Source organism: Eucyclogobius newberryi, unplaced genomic scaffold (assembly GCF_026437365.1).
Source record: "Eucyclogobius newberryi isolate DKJ021-1_F unplaced genomic scaffold, fEucNew1.0.hap1 SCAF_17, whole genome shotgun sequence".
NCBI classification, from domain to species: Eukaryota; Metazoa; Chordata; class Actinopteri; order Gobiiformes; family Gobiidae; genus Eucyclogobius; species Eucyclogobius newberryi.
In genome coordinates, this window is record NW_027315801.1 from 10,497,219 (window position 1) to 10,510,423 (window position 13,205).

The 13,205-nt window shown below is 38.4% G+C and overlaps 1 protein-coding gene across 3 annotated transcripts in view; it reads left to right on the forward strand.

Annotated features, from left to right (window-relative positions):
* Positions 1–13,205, forward strand: part of LOC140362836 (segment polarity protein dishevelled homolog DVL-1-like) — a 37,503-nt gene that overhangs the window by 18,227 nt on the left and 6,071 nt on the right. For 2 of the 3 annotated variants that reach the window (XM_072449071.1, XM_072449069.1), the window contains exons 4-11: positions 4,227–4,345; positions 9,461–9,599; positions 10,566–10,659; positions 10,780–10,849; positions 12,124–12,263; positions 12,709–12,785; positions 12,894–12,961; positions 13,092–13,169. In XM_072449071.1, coding sequence (XP_072305172.1) covers positions 4,227–4,345; positions 9,461–9,599; positions 10,566–10,659; positions 10,780–10,849; positions 12,124–12,263; positions 12,709–12,785; positions 12,894–12,961; positions 13,092–13,169 — 785 coding nt within the window. Of the gene's footprint in view, positions 1–4,226; positions 4,346–8,173; positions 8,491–9,460; positions 9,600–10,565; positions 10,660–10,779; positions 10,850–12,123; positions 12,264–12,708; positions 12,786–12,893; positions 12,962–13,091; positions 13,170–13,205 lie in introns of those variants that run through there. The other variant, XM_072449070.1, reaches the window with a different exon arrangement.

The following is a 13,205-nucleotide window of genomic DNA, read 5'->3' on the forward strand; positions in this document are numbered from 1 at the left end:
AAAGTACTTTATACTGAGGTGCATTTTTTTGGAATGTATATTGGAGACTTTTCATATTAATATCTTTTAGTTTGTATGATTATATTGTAACCTGAATAATCACAATTATAATTTAATATAATAACCAAATCATCTTGACATCCCTTGTCAGTTCTGAGACAGTGACGTTGTGGTGTCAATCAGCCCGTCACTGATAAACAGATGATAGTTTTGCAATCTGGTAGAAATGTGTCTTGTGTCTTGTGTCTTGTGTCTTGTGTCTTGTGTCTTGTGTCTTGTGTCTTGTGTCTTGTGTCTTGTGTCTTGTGTCTTGTGTCTTGTGTTTTGGTTGAGTTTACTAAAGTGATGCCCAAATGGGACAACAACTCTATAACCAATCACAAATCCGTTGTAAATGCATATTCTTTTTTGATCTGGACTCTTTTATTATCTTTTTTATTACAGAGGACAAAGTCAATATTCCAGTTTTGCACATCTTCAAAACCACAATTGTTATTTTACAAACAGTAACTCGTCCAGCTCTTAATCGTGTCCATGACCTTCGCCGCTGAAGCTCTGTCCAGGGGCCACTGTTTGTCCGACACGGGTCTGAGCATGTTTCCTGCTGAGTCTCCTCACAATGACAACGAGCTGTAAACACTTAGAAATGTGTGTGTTCATGCTCCCAGCACAAGCCCTGCTGGGCCCAAGTGAATGTCAATATTTCAATACAACTGATGTGTTTTTTATTGTCTGTATTGACCAGGGCTGTAACTAGCTACTCCCACTGATTTGTCAACAGACTTTTATTGGAAATGTTATTAGGCTACAGAGGAAAAAATAATCACATTGAACCACATAGTTGGGGGTGGGTAATAATCTTCTTCGATAATATTGTGCATGTTCTTTTAAAAATAACATTTGAATATTGCGTATATGGTTAAAACATTAAACTATATAAACAACAACTCAAAATGCTGCAAAAAGAACTGATTAAAAATGTAACACTCTTCTCCTTGTAATCTTCAAACAAGATAGAGTGATATTTCTGGTCATTTGTGGGTTTTTTACAGTCATGTATCTTCTATTTAAACTTCTACTAAAACATTTGAAGACACATTTTTAGCACACAGAGTTGAATTGTCAAAATATTCACTGATTATTCTTTGTTCTTTCACCCACTCCTTTGTACAGGAGGAGAGAAATCAATCAACAATATCGTCTCAAAGATCAAAGAAACATGTTGTTTTGAAGATGTTCTCATTTAGAATGTTGCGTATATTGTCTATAATAGCAGAAAAAGAAAAAAATTCTGCTTCTGCAAAGAAACAAATCTGCCTATGCAACCTTTTAAATAATTGTGTGAAGATACAGTTCTGCCCTTTTTTTGTTTTACAGTCCATTTACTCTTGTGTTATTCTTGTTGCACCTCCATCAAGACGTTAACAGGCACATTTTAGCATATTTTTGAAGCATTACAAAAATATAGCCTTATAATCCCTCCCTAAAAATGGGATAATCACATTTGTGGTTATCGCTCAGCTCTGGCTCCACACGCGCTTGTAGCTCGGCGATTCCTGCCCTGAATACATATGAGAGTTGTTTGTTCTGCCCGGCTCTGTAAAGTTGTCCCGGCGCGTGTCCGTGAGAGCAGCAGCGTAACAGAACAGGCCCGAGTGCGGCTGCAGAGGTCTGATTATTGACGCAGGTGAACGGTGCGAGGTGCATTCCTTCCTCGCAGCATGTGACAGTTTGACAGGGGTGAGCCGAGTTCCCAGCTGCCTCGAGTTTCAGCGAGGCCCAGGGGTGAGAGAATTATGATGTCAAAACAGTATCCAAAGGCTCAATAGTACGCTTTTTAATGACACGAGGAAAAAATATTGCTAATTATAATAGAAGTGTAATAATGATGATAAAAACTAAGTAGACGTCGAATCAATTGTTGTGCAAAGAGGATCTGTGCAGATGGGACGGGTCAGTGTGGGGCAAGGTCTTCAAAAAGAGAGCGAAACAAACCACAAAACAGCCAAACTATCACTTTATATCCTTAATTAATTAAAAGAGAGCAGGTTTTTTCCTTTTTTTTCTTTTATTTTCTGACACACTTTGTTCTCAAATAAAGTTATTCCCATACACCTATTATCTAGATTCAAATCTAGTATCGAAACTAGATTGTGTTGATAGCAGTTACTAAAAAATCACTTTTGTACATGACTGACTTAATGTTTGTGTTTTATTTCTATTTCTTTCTTTCTGTCTTCTTGTCTTTGGTCTTCTTTGTTTGTTTTTTATTATATATATATATATATATATATATATATATATATATAATAAAAGGAGTGTTTTTTGTCATCATTGTCCTTAGTATTGAAATTGAGTTTGAAATCTTATTATCGGAGCAACACTAATTCCAAACCAAATCCAAATATTTTTTGTCCATTATGCATTCGTTTCTTATGAACAGACCTCTGTTTTTAGCATAAAGAGGTCTGTTCATAACAAACTAGTATATAATTATACCAGAAGACCTAATGAGCCTATTTTTATAGCCCAGCTTTTGTGTAAATCCTTTGACTGACGACCATGATGTTCGTAGTGACAGAAGTTCAGCCTTCGCCCGCCCCTTTCGACCCCTGACTCCTCCCACATCACCTCTACCCCAGTGTCACCCATGTCTCACCCTGCGTCACCCTCACAGGCCGAGCTGGACACACACCTGAGCACCTCTTCTCCTTAAATGTGATCTGTCAGTCTGCGCTCTGTCAGGCTCCAGGCGCCATCTGGCCCTTCAATAGCTCTCATTAAAGCCAGTGTTATGGAGAACTGCTCCTCTCAGTGGATCTGGTCATTAGGACACTTCATAGAAAGAAAACACCATGTACCCTTCAACAATGAACCTGCCATTGTGACCAGGGGCATTGAATTTGAAACAGTTTGTATTCCCTTCCGCTTTAAGAAAAATGAGCCTAATGTGAAAGAGAGATAATGTTATTGGGTTGTGTTTAAGTGAAAATCTCAGATGGAGAGAAGTAACAGATGTTTTTCTCTAATTCTAGAACTGAAAATACACACAGATTCTGAGTATTATCAAGCAAAGTTAAGTCATGCCACAAACAGTTAAACTCTACAAAAGAAAAACCTTGTCATTGTCAAAAACTTTGCGGATGTCGGTGTTATTGCTCATTTTTCCAGGAATGAAATGACTAAAGTGTTGAAATGAACTATTCTCGGCATTTCCTTTTGCTCATAACCTTGTCTACTTAATATGAAACCTTTCTTACTAGACTAGTGTTGTCAAGATTCTAATATTCGACTGTGATACGAAGGAAAAGGCTTAATACTGATTTTGATACCACAATGATAAAATATTGTTGAAGTCAATGTTGTCTCCAAGATGATATAAAAACAATCGTTTTGAAGAGATGCTAAATTATAATAATGCATAAACGCTGCTGCTACACCAACAACAACAGAAACAGGTCTGGCTGTGCAACTGTTCAAAAATGTAGTGAATGCCGGGGATATTTTTGACCTTTGCTTTAGGGACTGATTTGACTGTATATTGTTGTATATGTATTGCTCACTGTAAGTTTTTTGTGTTTTTATTGTTTTATTCTGTGTTTTGTGAAGCACTTTGTGACTTCTGTCTGTAAAAGGTGCTATACAAATAACATTTACTTACTTTTTACAGTCCACTTACTTTTGTTTGATACTAAAAAATCATCTTATAATCTTCAAAAACAATCATCAGTGTAACATTTGAGCGTGACACTAAGGAAAAGGCTTGATACAGACTTTGATACCACGATAATAAAATACACTATTATTTGTATGCACAATACAATTTTCTTTTCTTTCCTTTTTTTTAATTTCCTTTTTTCAATATAAAAAAAACTTATAGAACACAAAACATACTAGAAGAAAGAAGAAAAAAAACACAATAGAGTTTTCAACACACATTATGTTCTTTACCATGAAGTTCTTGTTCTGATAAAGATCGAGACCGTTCTAAAACTATCCAGGAAAGGTCACATTTTTGTCCCATTTGTCACGTTCGATACAAGTGAGTGTCTAGTGCAATTTTTCTAGTGTTTGTTCATATTTAGGATCTGTTTGAGATCACATGAACGCAGCTCGCAGTAGATCTTTATCATTATGATGTGTTCACAGAATGTTGATAATCACTGTGTTTTATTCGCTTCACTCGTCACGTTTCCCTGACTGACGTTGTGCTGTTTGTGCTGCAGCGCCAACGCCGTGAGCAGTCGGGACGGCCTGGACACGGAGACCGGGACGGAGTCTCTGCTGAGCCATCGCAGAGAGAGAGAGCGGGAGCGGGCGCGGAGGAGAGCCAGGGAAACCGAACGTGAGTGTTATCAGCAGCAGATGCATCCTCAATAATGACGTTATCGGCTCATTTCAAACTGATTACATTTGGCCGCCTCTCACTCAACTCCACGCTCCATCTTTCATCCACGCTGACAGCCCACTATGTTTATCACTGAGCCTAAGTGACTGACACGTTATGAAAGAGGAAGCACGAGGCTGTGAGTGTGTTTGGTAAGATGTTACTGGAGTTTTCAGTCTTGCCCAATAATTGTCCTTTTGTGATCGCTCCGTGTCAGTTTAGGTGCTTTTCCACTTAATCTCGGAGCGTGACTGGCTGTCAGCTGGTGCACAGTATTTATGTTTTAGCCCTCAGTTTATGTGAGGGTAGCAAGTCCTTTTGAGTAGCAATTTTGTGTGTGTTTGATAACTTACATTTACACCACACATTAAATTATTGGCATCTTGCGGCAATAACTTACAAGTATTTACAAGATATCAACTGGGAATGCACGTTTTTGCAAATCGCTAGTATTCACAAGCATAAATTTGCGTGCGCGGATTTAGAACACCTTTTCCGGACGGCAAAGTGAAGCGGGTCTGAACCAGAACCAACGCACAATCAAAAGGTGCAGACAGTGCAAAACGATCTCATTTTGACTCAAAGTGCAACTTCAAGGATCTAAAATTTGACAAATTTACAGTAATAAAGCTCTTAAATAAACACTTATTTAGTTTCAATCTCCTGTAAAATGACTAATTATGAATGAAAAGTCACATTGCTACTATACCATGAGTAAAAACATGATGTATGTAGAAAGGCACAATCCGGAAGCAACTTAACTGCACTTAAACAGTTCACATCCCGATCACTTTTACATTTACACAATTTTAGTCATCGATAAGAGCAATATTTGCAATCGAAATAGTATTAATTGCACAGCCCGAACCACGAGCCCCCCACAGTATTTCAACAAACATCATATTGTGTGTTTAATATCATGGGATTTTCATTCTTTTACTTCCCTAATTAAGAGCGTGTATATGTCAGCGCTGTGCCAAAACAAGCTGCTGCACAACCCACCGCCAGAACCGGGGAGCCCACTCCAGTCGATTGCCGTCCTTGTCACACACTTATTACTTTGCCTAAATGAGTTTGTTTTTGTTTTGCCAAAGACCAGACGCTTGTTGTGTGTCTGCTGCTGCCGTTTCCTCTTGTCGTTGGCCTCTTCACAGCCGGCCTGCCTTGCTGTATCCTGTGCTCCGGACTCATTACCCAAATCCTCATTCATTTATGTGGGCTCACTTATTAGTCCGGCACGAGGCTCAAGCGGAGGACACAGCCATCTCTTGAGCCGGGAGTGGATTAGATGTGAACTCGACCGCATCCTTGGGGAATGGTCGTGCTACAATCTGCAGCCACTTCAATACGTGGAGCCTGTTTTCATTGTGTTTTCAGCATCTGTGACACGTTACCCAGGTGAATGAATATTAACTTTAGACGGCTTCCTTGTTTATTCATCGTCGTCTTTATTGAAAAAAAATAATTGTCGGAGTCACCTGATACGATCCCCCTTCAGTGCGCGGGGCGTCCTTGTCTTCCTGTCTGAATTAAGAGGCAAAAGGCGCCAGGGGAATTGTGGGAGTTCCTTAGTTCACTGCTGATTTAGTGGCCCATAAATCTCACCAATCCCACACTTAACTAATTCAGTTGTCTCATTTTGGCTCAGTGTTTAGAAAGGAATGTCAGTATTCATTGATTTGACCATTTATTGTGGTTATAGAGGTTGTTATAGAAGTCACTATTTGTGTTGTCACAGTAAAAAAAGGGATTCTAAGCTAAGGAAAAAGCTCGAAGCAATTTTCTATACGACAGTGATATTTAAAAGCATTTATTTATACATGACAAGCAATTTATTTAATCTTGTCTCATTATTGTCTTGATTAATGTTTCTTACTTTATCCTATATCATTGTTTCAGTATTGATACCTGCTCAAATGAGTATCTAGTTTCTATAGTAGTAGTATCGTTTTTCAGTATTAAGTGTTCACTGTACTGTAAAATGTCAATGAACATTATGCAATTTAATCTGTAATCTATTCTCCAAATATAATAAATACATTTTACCCTATTCTTCATTCATCACAAGATTTGATGCTTTATAGGCAATTAATATACTAATTTTAATCCTTATCTGGACTGAACAGACTCTAAAACATTTACAAAAAGACCTTTTATAACAAAGACAGTTATTAAGTCAACATTTTCAAAACAAAATAAACTAAAACTGAATTGTTTCTCTATCTGGAATCCTCCAGTCTCCCTATCCATACCTTTATTTGGTTCATCATAATCAGTAGCCCAACTGCCTTAACAAGTGAATTTCCCCACTGTATCTTAAATGTATCGACCGTGTGAATGTACATCTTTTTTCTTCATTCATGGTCTACAAAATGGCAAAATCATGAAACGATGATCCTTCTTTTCAAATATAATAACATAAACAGTGTACTCTGTCTTCGTGCTTTGGCCCAATGAGATTGAGGCTGGGGCCTGTAGCTTCTCCTCTTTGCTCGGTCGCCCACAGCATCAGCAGCAGGAAAGTCCCTGTCACTCAATCCAGCCGCTTCAGGTGCTCAGTGAATACTATCTGTCTGGCCACTAACTGCTGAAGTGATGGGAACGCTGTCTTCTTGTACAACAGCATTTTGGGCTGAAAAGATTTATAACAGCAGCAGTTTTAGTGCAGCGAGACAGAAACGTGACCAGAGGGTACAACACACAATCTGTTTAAAAACCCATCCATTTCTGCCCTGTTTGTCTCTGTTTTGGTCCCGGTTTGGCCCCATTGTAGCTGTGATGTAGACCTGGTTTAGTTCTGGTCTAGTCTTGGTTTAGACTTTGTTTAGTCCTGGTTTTGTTCTGGGTTTAGTCCAGTCCAAGGCTTTACTTAATGAATGTGTTAAATAGAAGTTTTCTGGTGACTGTTTAGGCCTGTTCCTCTAACTCTAGAAACCAGCCCAAAAGTGCTTCTGTATTTACAAATGAAGCCCTGGTTTTGTCCCAGTTTTAGTCCCAGTTTTCTTGTGTGGAAGTGAAAACGCAGCCACTCCAGTGCATGTGCCATATTAAGGTCAGACGGTCAGTGTGAGAGTTAATCCGCTTGTATTGACACATTAGACACAGCTTCTCGAAAATATACCACGTTTATATTATTTTCATGCGGTTAAGAGTCATTGGTGGTTATGTTGCTAACAACTCGATACCTCTCCGACCTGAGGCAGTGGGAGGCAGAGAACGACGCACAAAAACATTTGATCCGTTTTGAAGAATGTCCTTCGCTGATTGGTCCAGAGCAGATTAGCAGTTGGTGTTTAGTTGTAGCCGTATTGAGGCAGGCAGATGATGCGTTCACTGCAGATTGTGTGAATGGAGGACAGTTTCTGCACTGGTGAGAATTTTCTTTTATTTTCTTTCAGTTTATACTGCTGTTATTGCCATTATTGTAAACCTGGGTATGAATCATAATGAGTTAGGTATGTACAAGTGTAAAAGATGAAATTACGGCTAAAATTGGACAGATTAAAGTGAAAATTGCCACAAGATTGTGTTTTTTTTTTGCTTACATTCGGCTGTAACAAAAAATAATTATTATTGAGTAACAACTCCTTAGAAGAATGATTTTTTACTATTCAGAAATATCAAATGAAATAAATTTGTCGACTGTAGATCTCATTCTTGTCTCTTGTGGAAATAGTTTTTATCTCGCTTTCTCTGTGTTTGTTTGGACGCTGACGTCTCCTTTGTCCTGCCTCTATTGTAGATGAAGAGCTGGAGCAGTTGGTGGTGGTAGACAAGGCCATGGGGCTTTGCTGTTTAGATCCCGTGCCCCAGATGCAGCCGGGCAGAAAGACTCACTCCTGTTTCGCGTTGTGAGCGTGAAAAACAATGCGCCGTTGTCACTTCTTCTGAAAAGGAAGAGTTCTTGTATCCACAGTTCCTCCCGCCGCACGTAAACAGAGGAGCACCTTCCTTTTGTGGGCGGCGTAAAATGGGAATTACTACATTGTTGGAATGTTTTGCTCGCTCTCGCAGCTGGTGCGTCCGGCCAAACCTTCTCTGCTCAAAAAGACCATTTCAACCAATCCGCTGTTTTCCCGAGGGTGCTCCTCCAAAGTTCAAGTGTATGTATTGTGAAGAAGGCTGGATGTAGGTCAAAGGTTGGAGTTTGCAGTTATCTCTCGTGGTGGCTGGCTTATATATCTGAAATATATATGAATGTAAACCCACATGTATTTATTTATTTATTGACCTTTATTTAAACAGGTAAAAGAAACAAAAACCTCTCAATATCTTTGACTGGTGAGCTGGGCTAAAAGTGGACTGGATCCAAACATTTACACAATTGCACACAAAAGCATTGTAACAGATTAAAACACCACATTTAAAAGCACAGACGATGTTCATAGGATTCAAATTTTTTAAAACGTTGAACCTGATTCCACCTGCCCTCCATTTGTGTTGTCACGACTTAATTTGATAAACAATAGTGTACAGTTTTCTACACAAAATAAGAACCATTTATTTTATGTCACCATGTGGTCATACAAGTTATTATAAAGCTCAATCAATCAATCAATCAATCAATCAATTAACCAAACTTTATTTATAAAGCACTTTTCATACACAAAATGTAACACAAAGTATAGTTACAGTGCAAGATAAATACTATTCAAAACGGTCCAATTTAGTGCTATTTATATCATTTCTTGTCAGAGTTGAAACTTCAAAATGAGTTAATCTTGAATCTTTAGTTTGTAGATTCAATAGTAGTTTCAGTATTGATTAGTAACTGTGTATTGATTATTTTGACGACCCATCATGTCCAAGAAGCCTAAATGTGAAATATATCTACAGAAATATAATCTGAACCCCAACTACAAACCTGTGCACATGTTTCATCCGTCATTGTTTGTTAGTTACAACTGCTTGTCAATTTTCCCCTCATTACGATGTCTTCCTGTCTGTTGCTATGTCTCAAATTAGCAGAGCTTCCTTTTGTCTTGGCCGCTTCCTTTTTTCCAATCACATCTAAAGCATCTAACGCGCCCCGACCATCCACGTGACTCATCTGTTGTGCTTTGTTGTTTTCAGTCCCACGGATCAACGGTCACTCTAAATCGGAGCGCACAGCCAGAGACTCGGCCATGGGCTACGACAGCACATCAGTAATGAGCAGCGAGCTGGAGTCCAGCTCCTTTGTGGACAGTGAGGAGGACGAGGACGCCAGCAGGTAAAGGCCGAGCGGATGACACTGACACGGGGCCGTCATGTCAAGGCCCTTCTATAACATCACTACACATCCAGCTTCATTCTTTTCTTGCACAATTCAAAAGAGTGAAATCAAACCTCTGTTCCACTTCACCACTGCATTGTTACGATTACAAAGTCTTCTTCAACGTTCAGACATGATTCCAATCAGTCCTGGGAGATATTATTTAAGTTCTTAATAATGACCGCTTATTCTTGAGTATGCCTTGTACCTTACTGTAAGTAATAAGTAATATAGTAATATAAAGATCAGGTTTAAAGACTTTGATTTCAAAGTACCATATTTTCCGGACTATAAGTCGCACTGGAGTATAAGTCGCACTAGCCAAAACATGCATAATAGAGAAGAAAAAAACATTCAGGTATGAAATGCGGTTGCAAGTGTGAAAATAACAAATAATATCACATATAAGTGTAAGTATATAAGTATAAATATAAGTATAAGTCGCACCCCGGCCAAAACCATGAATAAAGGTGCGACGTATAGTCCGGAAAATACGGTAGATTTTTAGTTTTGTGAATGTTGAAATCAAATGTATAGTTTATGATAAATGCTCCTGAAAGAAGTGACTATAAATAACCTTTCAAAAAAGTGATATTTTTGCATGTTTATCCATTCACAACCAAAACATTTACAATAAGACATGTTTTAGCACTTTTGTGTTGGATTCCCAGAATATGTTTGCTTATTGTTATCTGGATACTCTCTAACAAATATGAGATATTCATGTTTGACAATATTGTCCACTAATTTCCATTACACATATTATTGTACAAAATACACTCTATAAATCAAGTGCATTATTGTTATTACTTTTTACATGAAACAACACTATAAACTATACACTGCCATAAATATTTCAAAATGGTTGACTTGTAACAACACTTTCCCCCTTTATATAAATGTTCCACACGTGTGGTTTTTCAGGCTCAGCAGCTCCACAGAACAAAGCTCGTCGTCACAGTTGATGCGTCGTCACAAGCGTCGAAGGCGAAGGCATAAAGTGGCCAAGATCGACCGGGTGAGTCCTGCGGAACACATCAGAGCGGCGGTGACACACACAAATGAGCGGCTGATGCATATGGATGTTCTGTCCGCTCTGCTCTGCCTCACTTCCTCCGCTCCCTTTGTGTGTTTACAGTCGTCCTCCTTCAGCAGCATCACCGACTCCACCATGAGCCTCAACATCATCACCGTCACGCTCAATATGGGTAAGAAATGTCAGTCAGGTCCGCCGTCTCCGTACGCATAATATACTAATGAATGGACTGAAATAACATGGAGCACTTGACCAATCAGGGAGCAGAATCAATGGGGGTCTGTAAGTCGATTAGTTTCCTGGGGAGGGCTAAGATTCCCTTGGGGCGATGGTGTGACAGGGCCTGAAAAACCAGAAATAGCATTGAACACGGCTATAAACAAATTTTAAATATGTCTTAAGCATAACCAAACTTCATCACAACTCAGTATGTTTTCAATGACATTTATTTGTGTAATAGCCCCATTATCAAAATCCTAAATTCCACTTTCACATCCTGATGCACCGATGCCACTTTTTCAATATTGACCTGTGGGTTTTAAGTAATTGCTGCATGATATCTAATACAAAGACTTTCTTGATCTATTTTTTTTTTATCATTATCTCTGCCACAGCATTGCATTTACTAAAGTGCAAAGCAGCAATCCTTCTTGATGGATTTAGTCTTGCTGCTTGGATGGCTATGTTAAGATTTTAAAGTCCACATATATATTTATAAGTTATACTTAAGTTCACAAATGAACTTTTCACTTAAAGTAATAACGTAATGTATTTATCTGGGATATAAAATCATTTGTTGCATGATTTAAACAGTACAGAATACTTTTAGCCTAATTTCTCATTTCCATTTTTACTCATGAATCTGTTCAAAAAGACTAATCTGATGATTGAAGACGAACTGGGAATGAGACATGACAGACTGGAGCAGCCACACACACGCCCAGTCGATATTATATATACCATTCCAATAACTGCAGCCCCCTTTTGAAAATACATTCTCTGAAAAACTAGAATAGAGTTGTTGTTTCTTGTTTGTTTGTTTGTTGTTTTGATTTTCTTTCTTTCTTTATTGTAATAAGACTGTAAAATCACATATAAAACATAAAAAAGAGCCAGGGTTTCTCAGGAGAGTTGTTTTTGGGTCGATGTCGGTAAATGTTGCAAGGCTGATTTACCACCCAGAGACAGCAGGGGGCGACAATTGACACTTCAAACGCTCCAAAAAAGACATATTTAACCATCACAGAGACTTTCAAAGATGTTCAATAAGGTGAAAGTATTACTTATTTCTGCTTTAACCAGTATACTTAACAAAACTCCAATAAATACCAGTAAACGCTTCAGGATTGGACCCTAATCAGAATCGAGAGCTCTAATTTATCTTTACCTTATGTGTACGTTACGATAATAGACAAGACTCATAACTTTGTGTTTCTGTGTTGACAGAGAAGTACAATTTCCTGGGCATCAGTATTGTGGGTCAGAGTAACGACAGAGGAGATGGAGGGATCTACATCGGCTCCATCATGAAGGGAGGCGCTGTGGCGGCGGACGGCAGGATCGAGCCTGGCGACATGCTCCTGCAGGTAATCCAAGTCATCCAAGTAATCCAAGTATCCAAGTAATCCAAGTATGCAAGTAATCCAAGTATCCAAGTAATCCAAGTATGCAAGTGTGTCACTGGCTCAAATGTACGTGGCATTATCAGTACTTTAAAAAGGAGACACGGTTCACTCCATAAAAAGTGTTGTTTTTTTGCATAACATTAAAAGTGATTCAGAGATTATTGCAGATTTTTGCAGTTACATTTAAAGCAGATTTTATTGCTTTAATGTTCTAAGGTTCTAAGGTTTTGTGCTGGCCTGTAATTCACTTCCACTAATTAGATTTTTGCCATAATTCCGTAAAATAAAGTTGATTTTGTTGATGTTGCTCTGCTACATTTGATAAGATATTATATTTCCAATATGAAAATGCATTTATCTAGAATATTAAAATGCATTAACATGTTTGTATGTTCTGTCTGTCCAGGTGAATGATGTCAACTTTGAGAACATGAGCAATGATGATGCTGTGAGAATCCTCAGAGAAATCGTTTCCAAAACTGGGTAAGACGTTTTTCAAAGTTGTTCTGATTTACCTTAATAACTGTCGTTCTATTTCACCCAATACTTATGTCATCAAAGTAACTAAATCGTGATTCTTCTTCTCCTCAGTCCTATTAGTCTTACTGTTGCCAAATGTTGGGACCCGTCTCCAAGAAGCTACTTCACAATACCACGTGGTGAGAAAATAACAATACTGTCTCCTATTTCTCACAATGGTCAAAGTTAAAAAAAAAAAAGGTTTCATTGAATTATTATTGTAATCAGAGTAAAACATAAATCAAATTCCGCCTTTGGTTTCATCTTTAGCCGAACCTGTGCGACCCATCGACCCTGCGGCCTGGATTTCTCACACGACAGCATTAACAGGACCATTCCCACACTACGGTATTTATGTTTACTGTATAATTATTATTCCTAGCT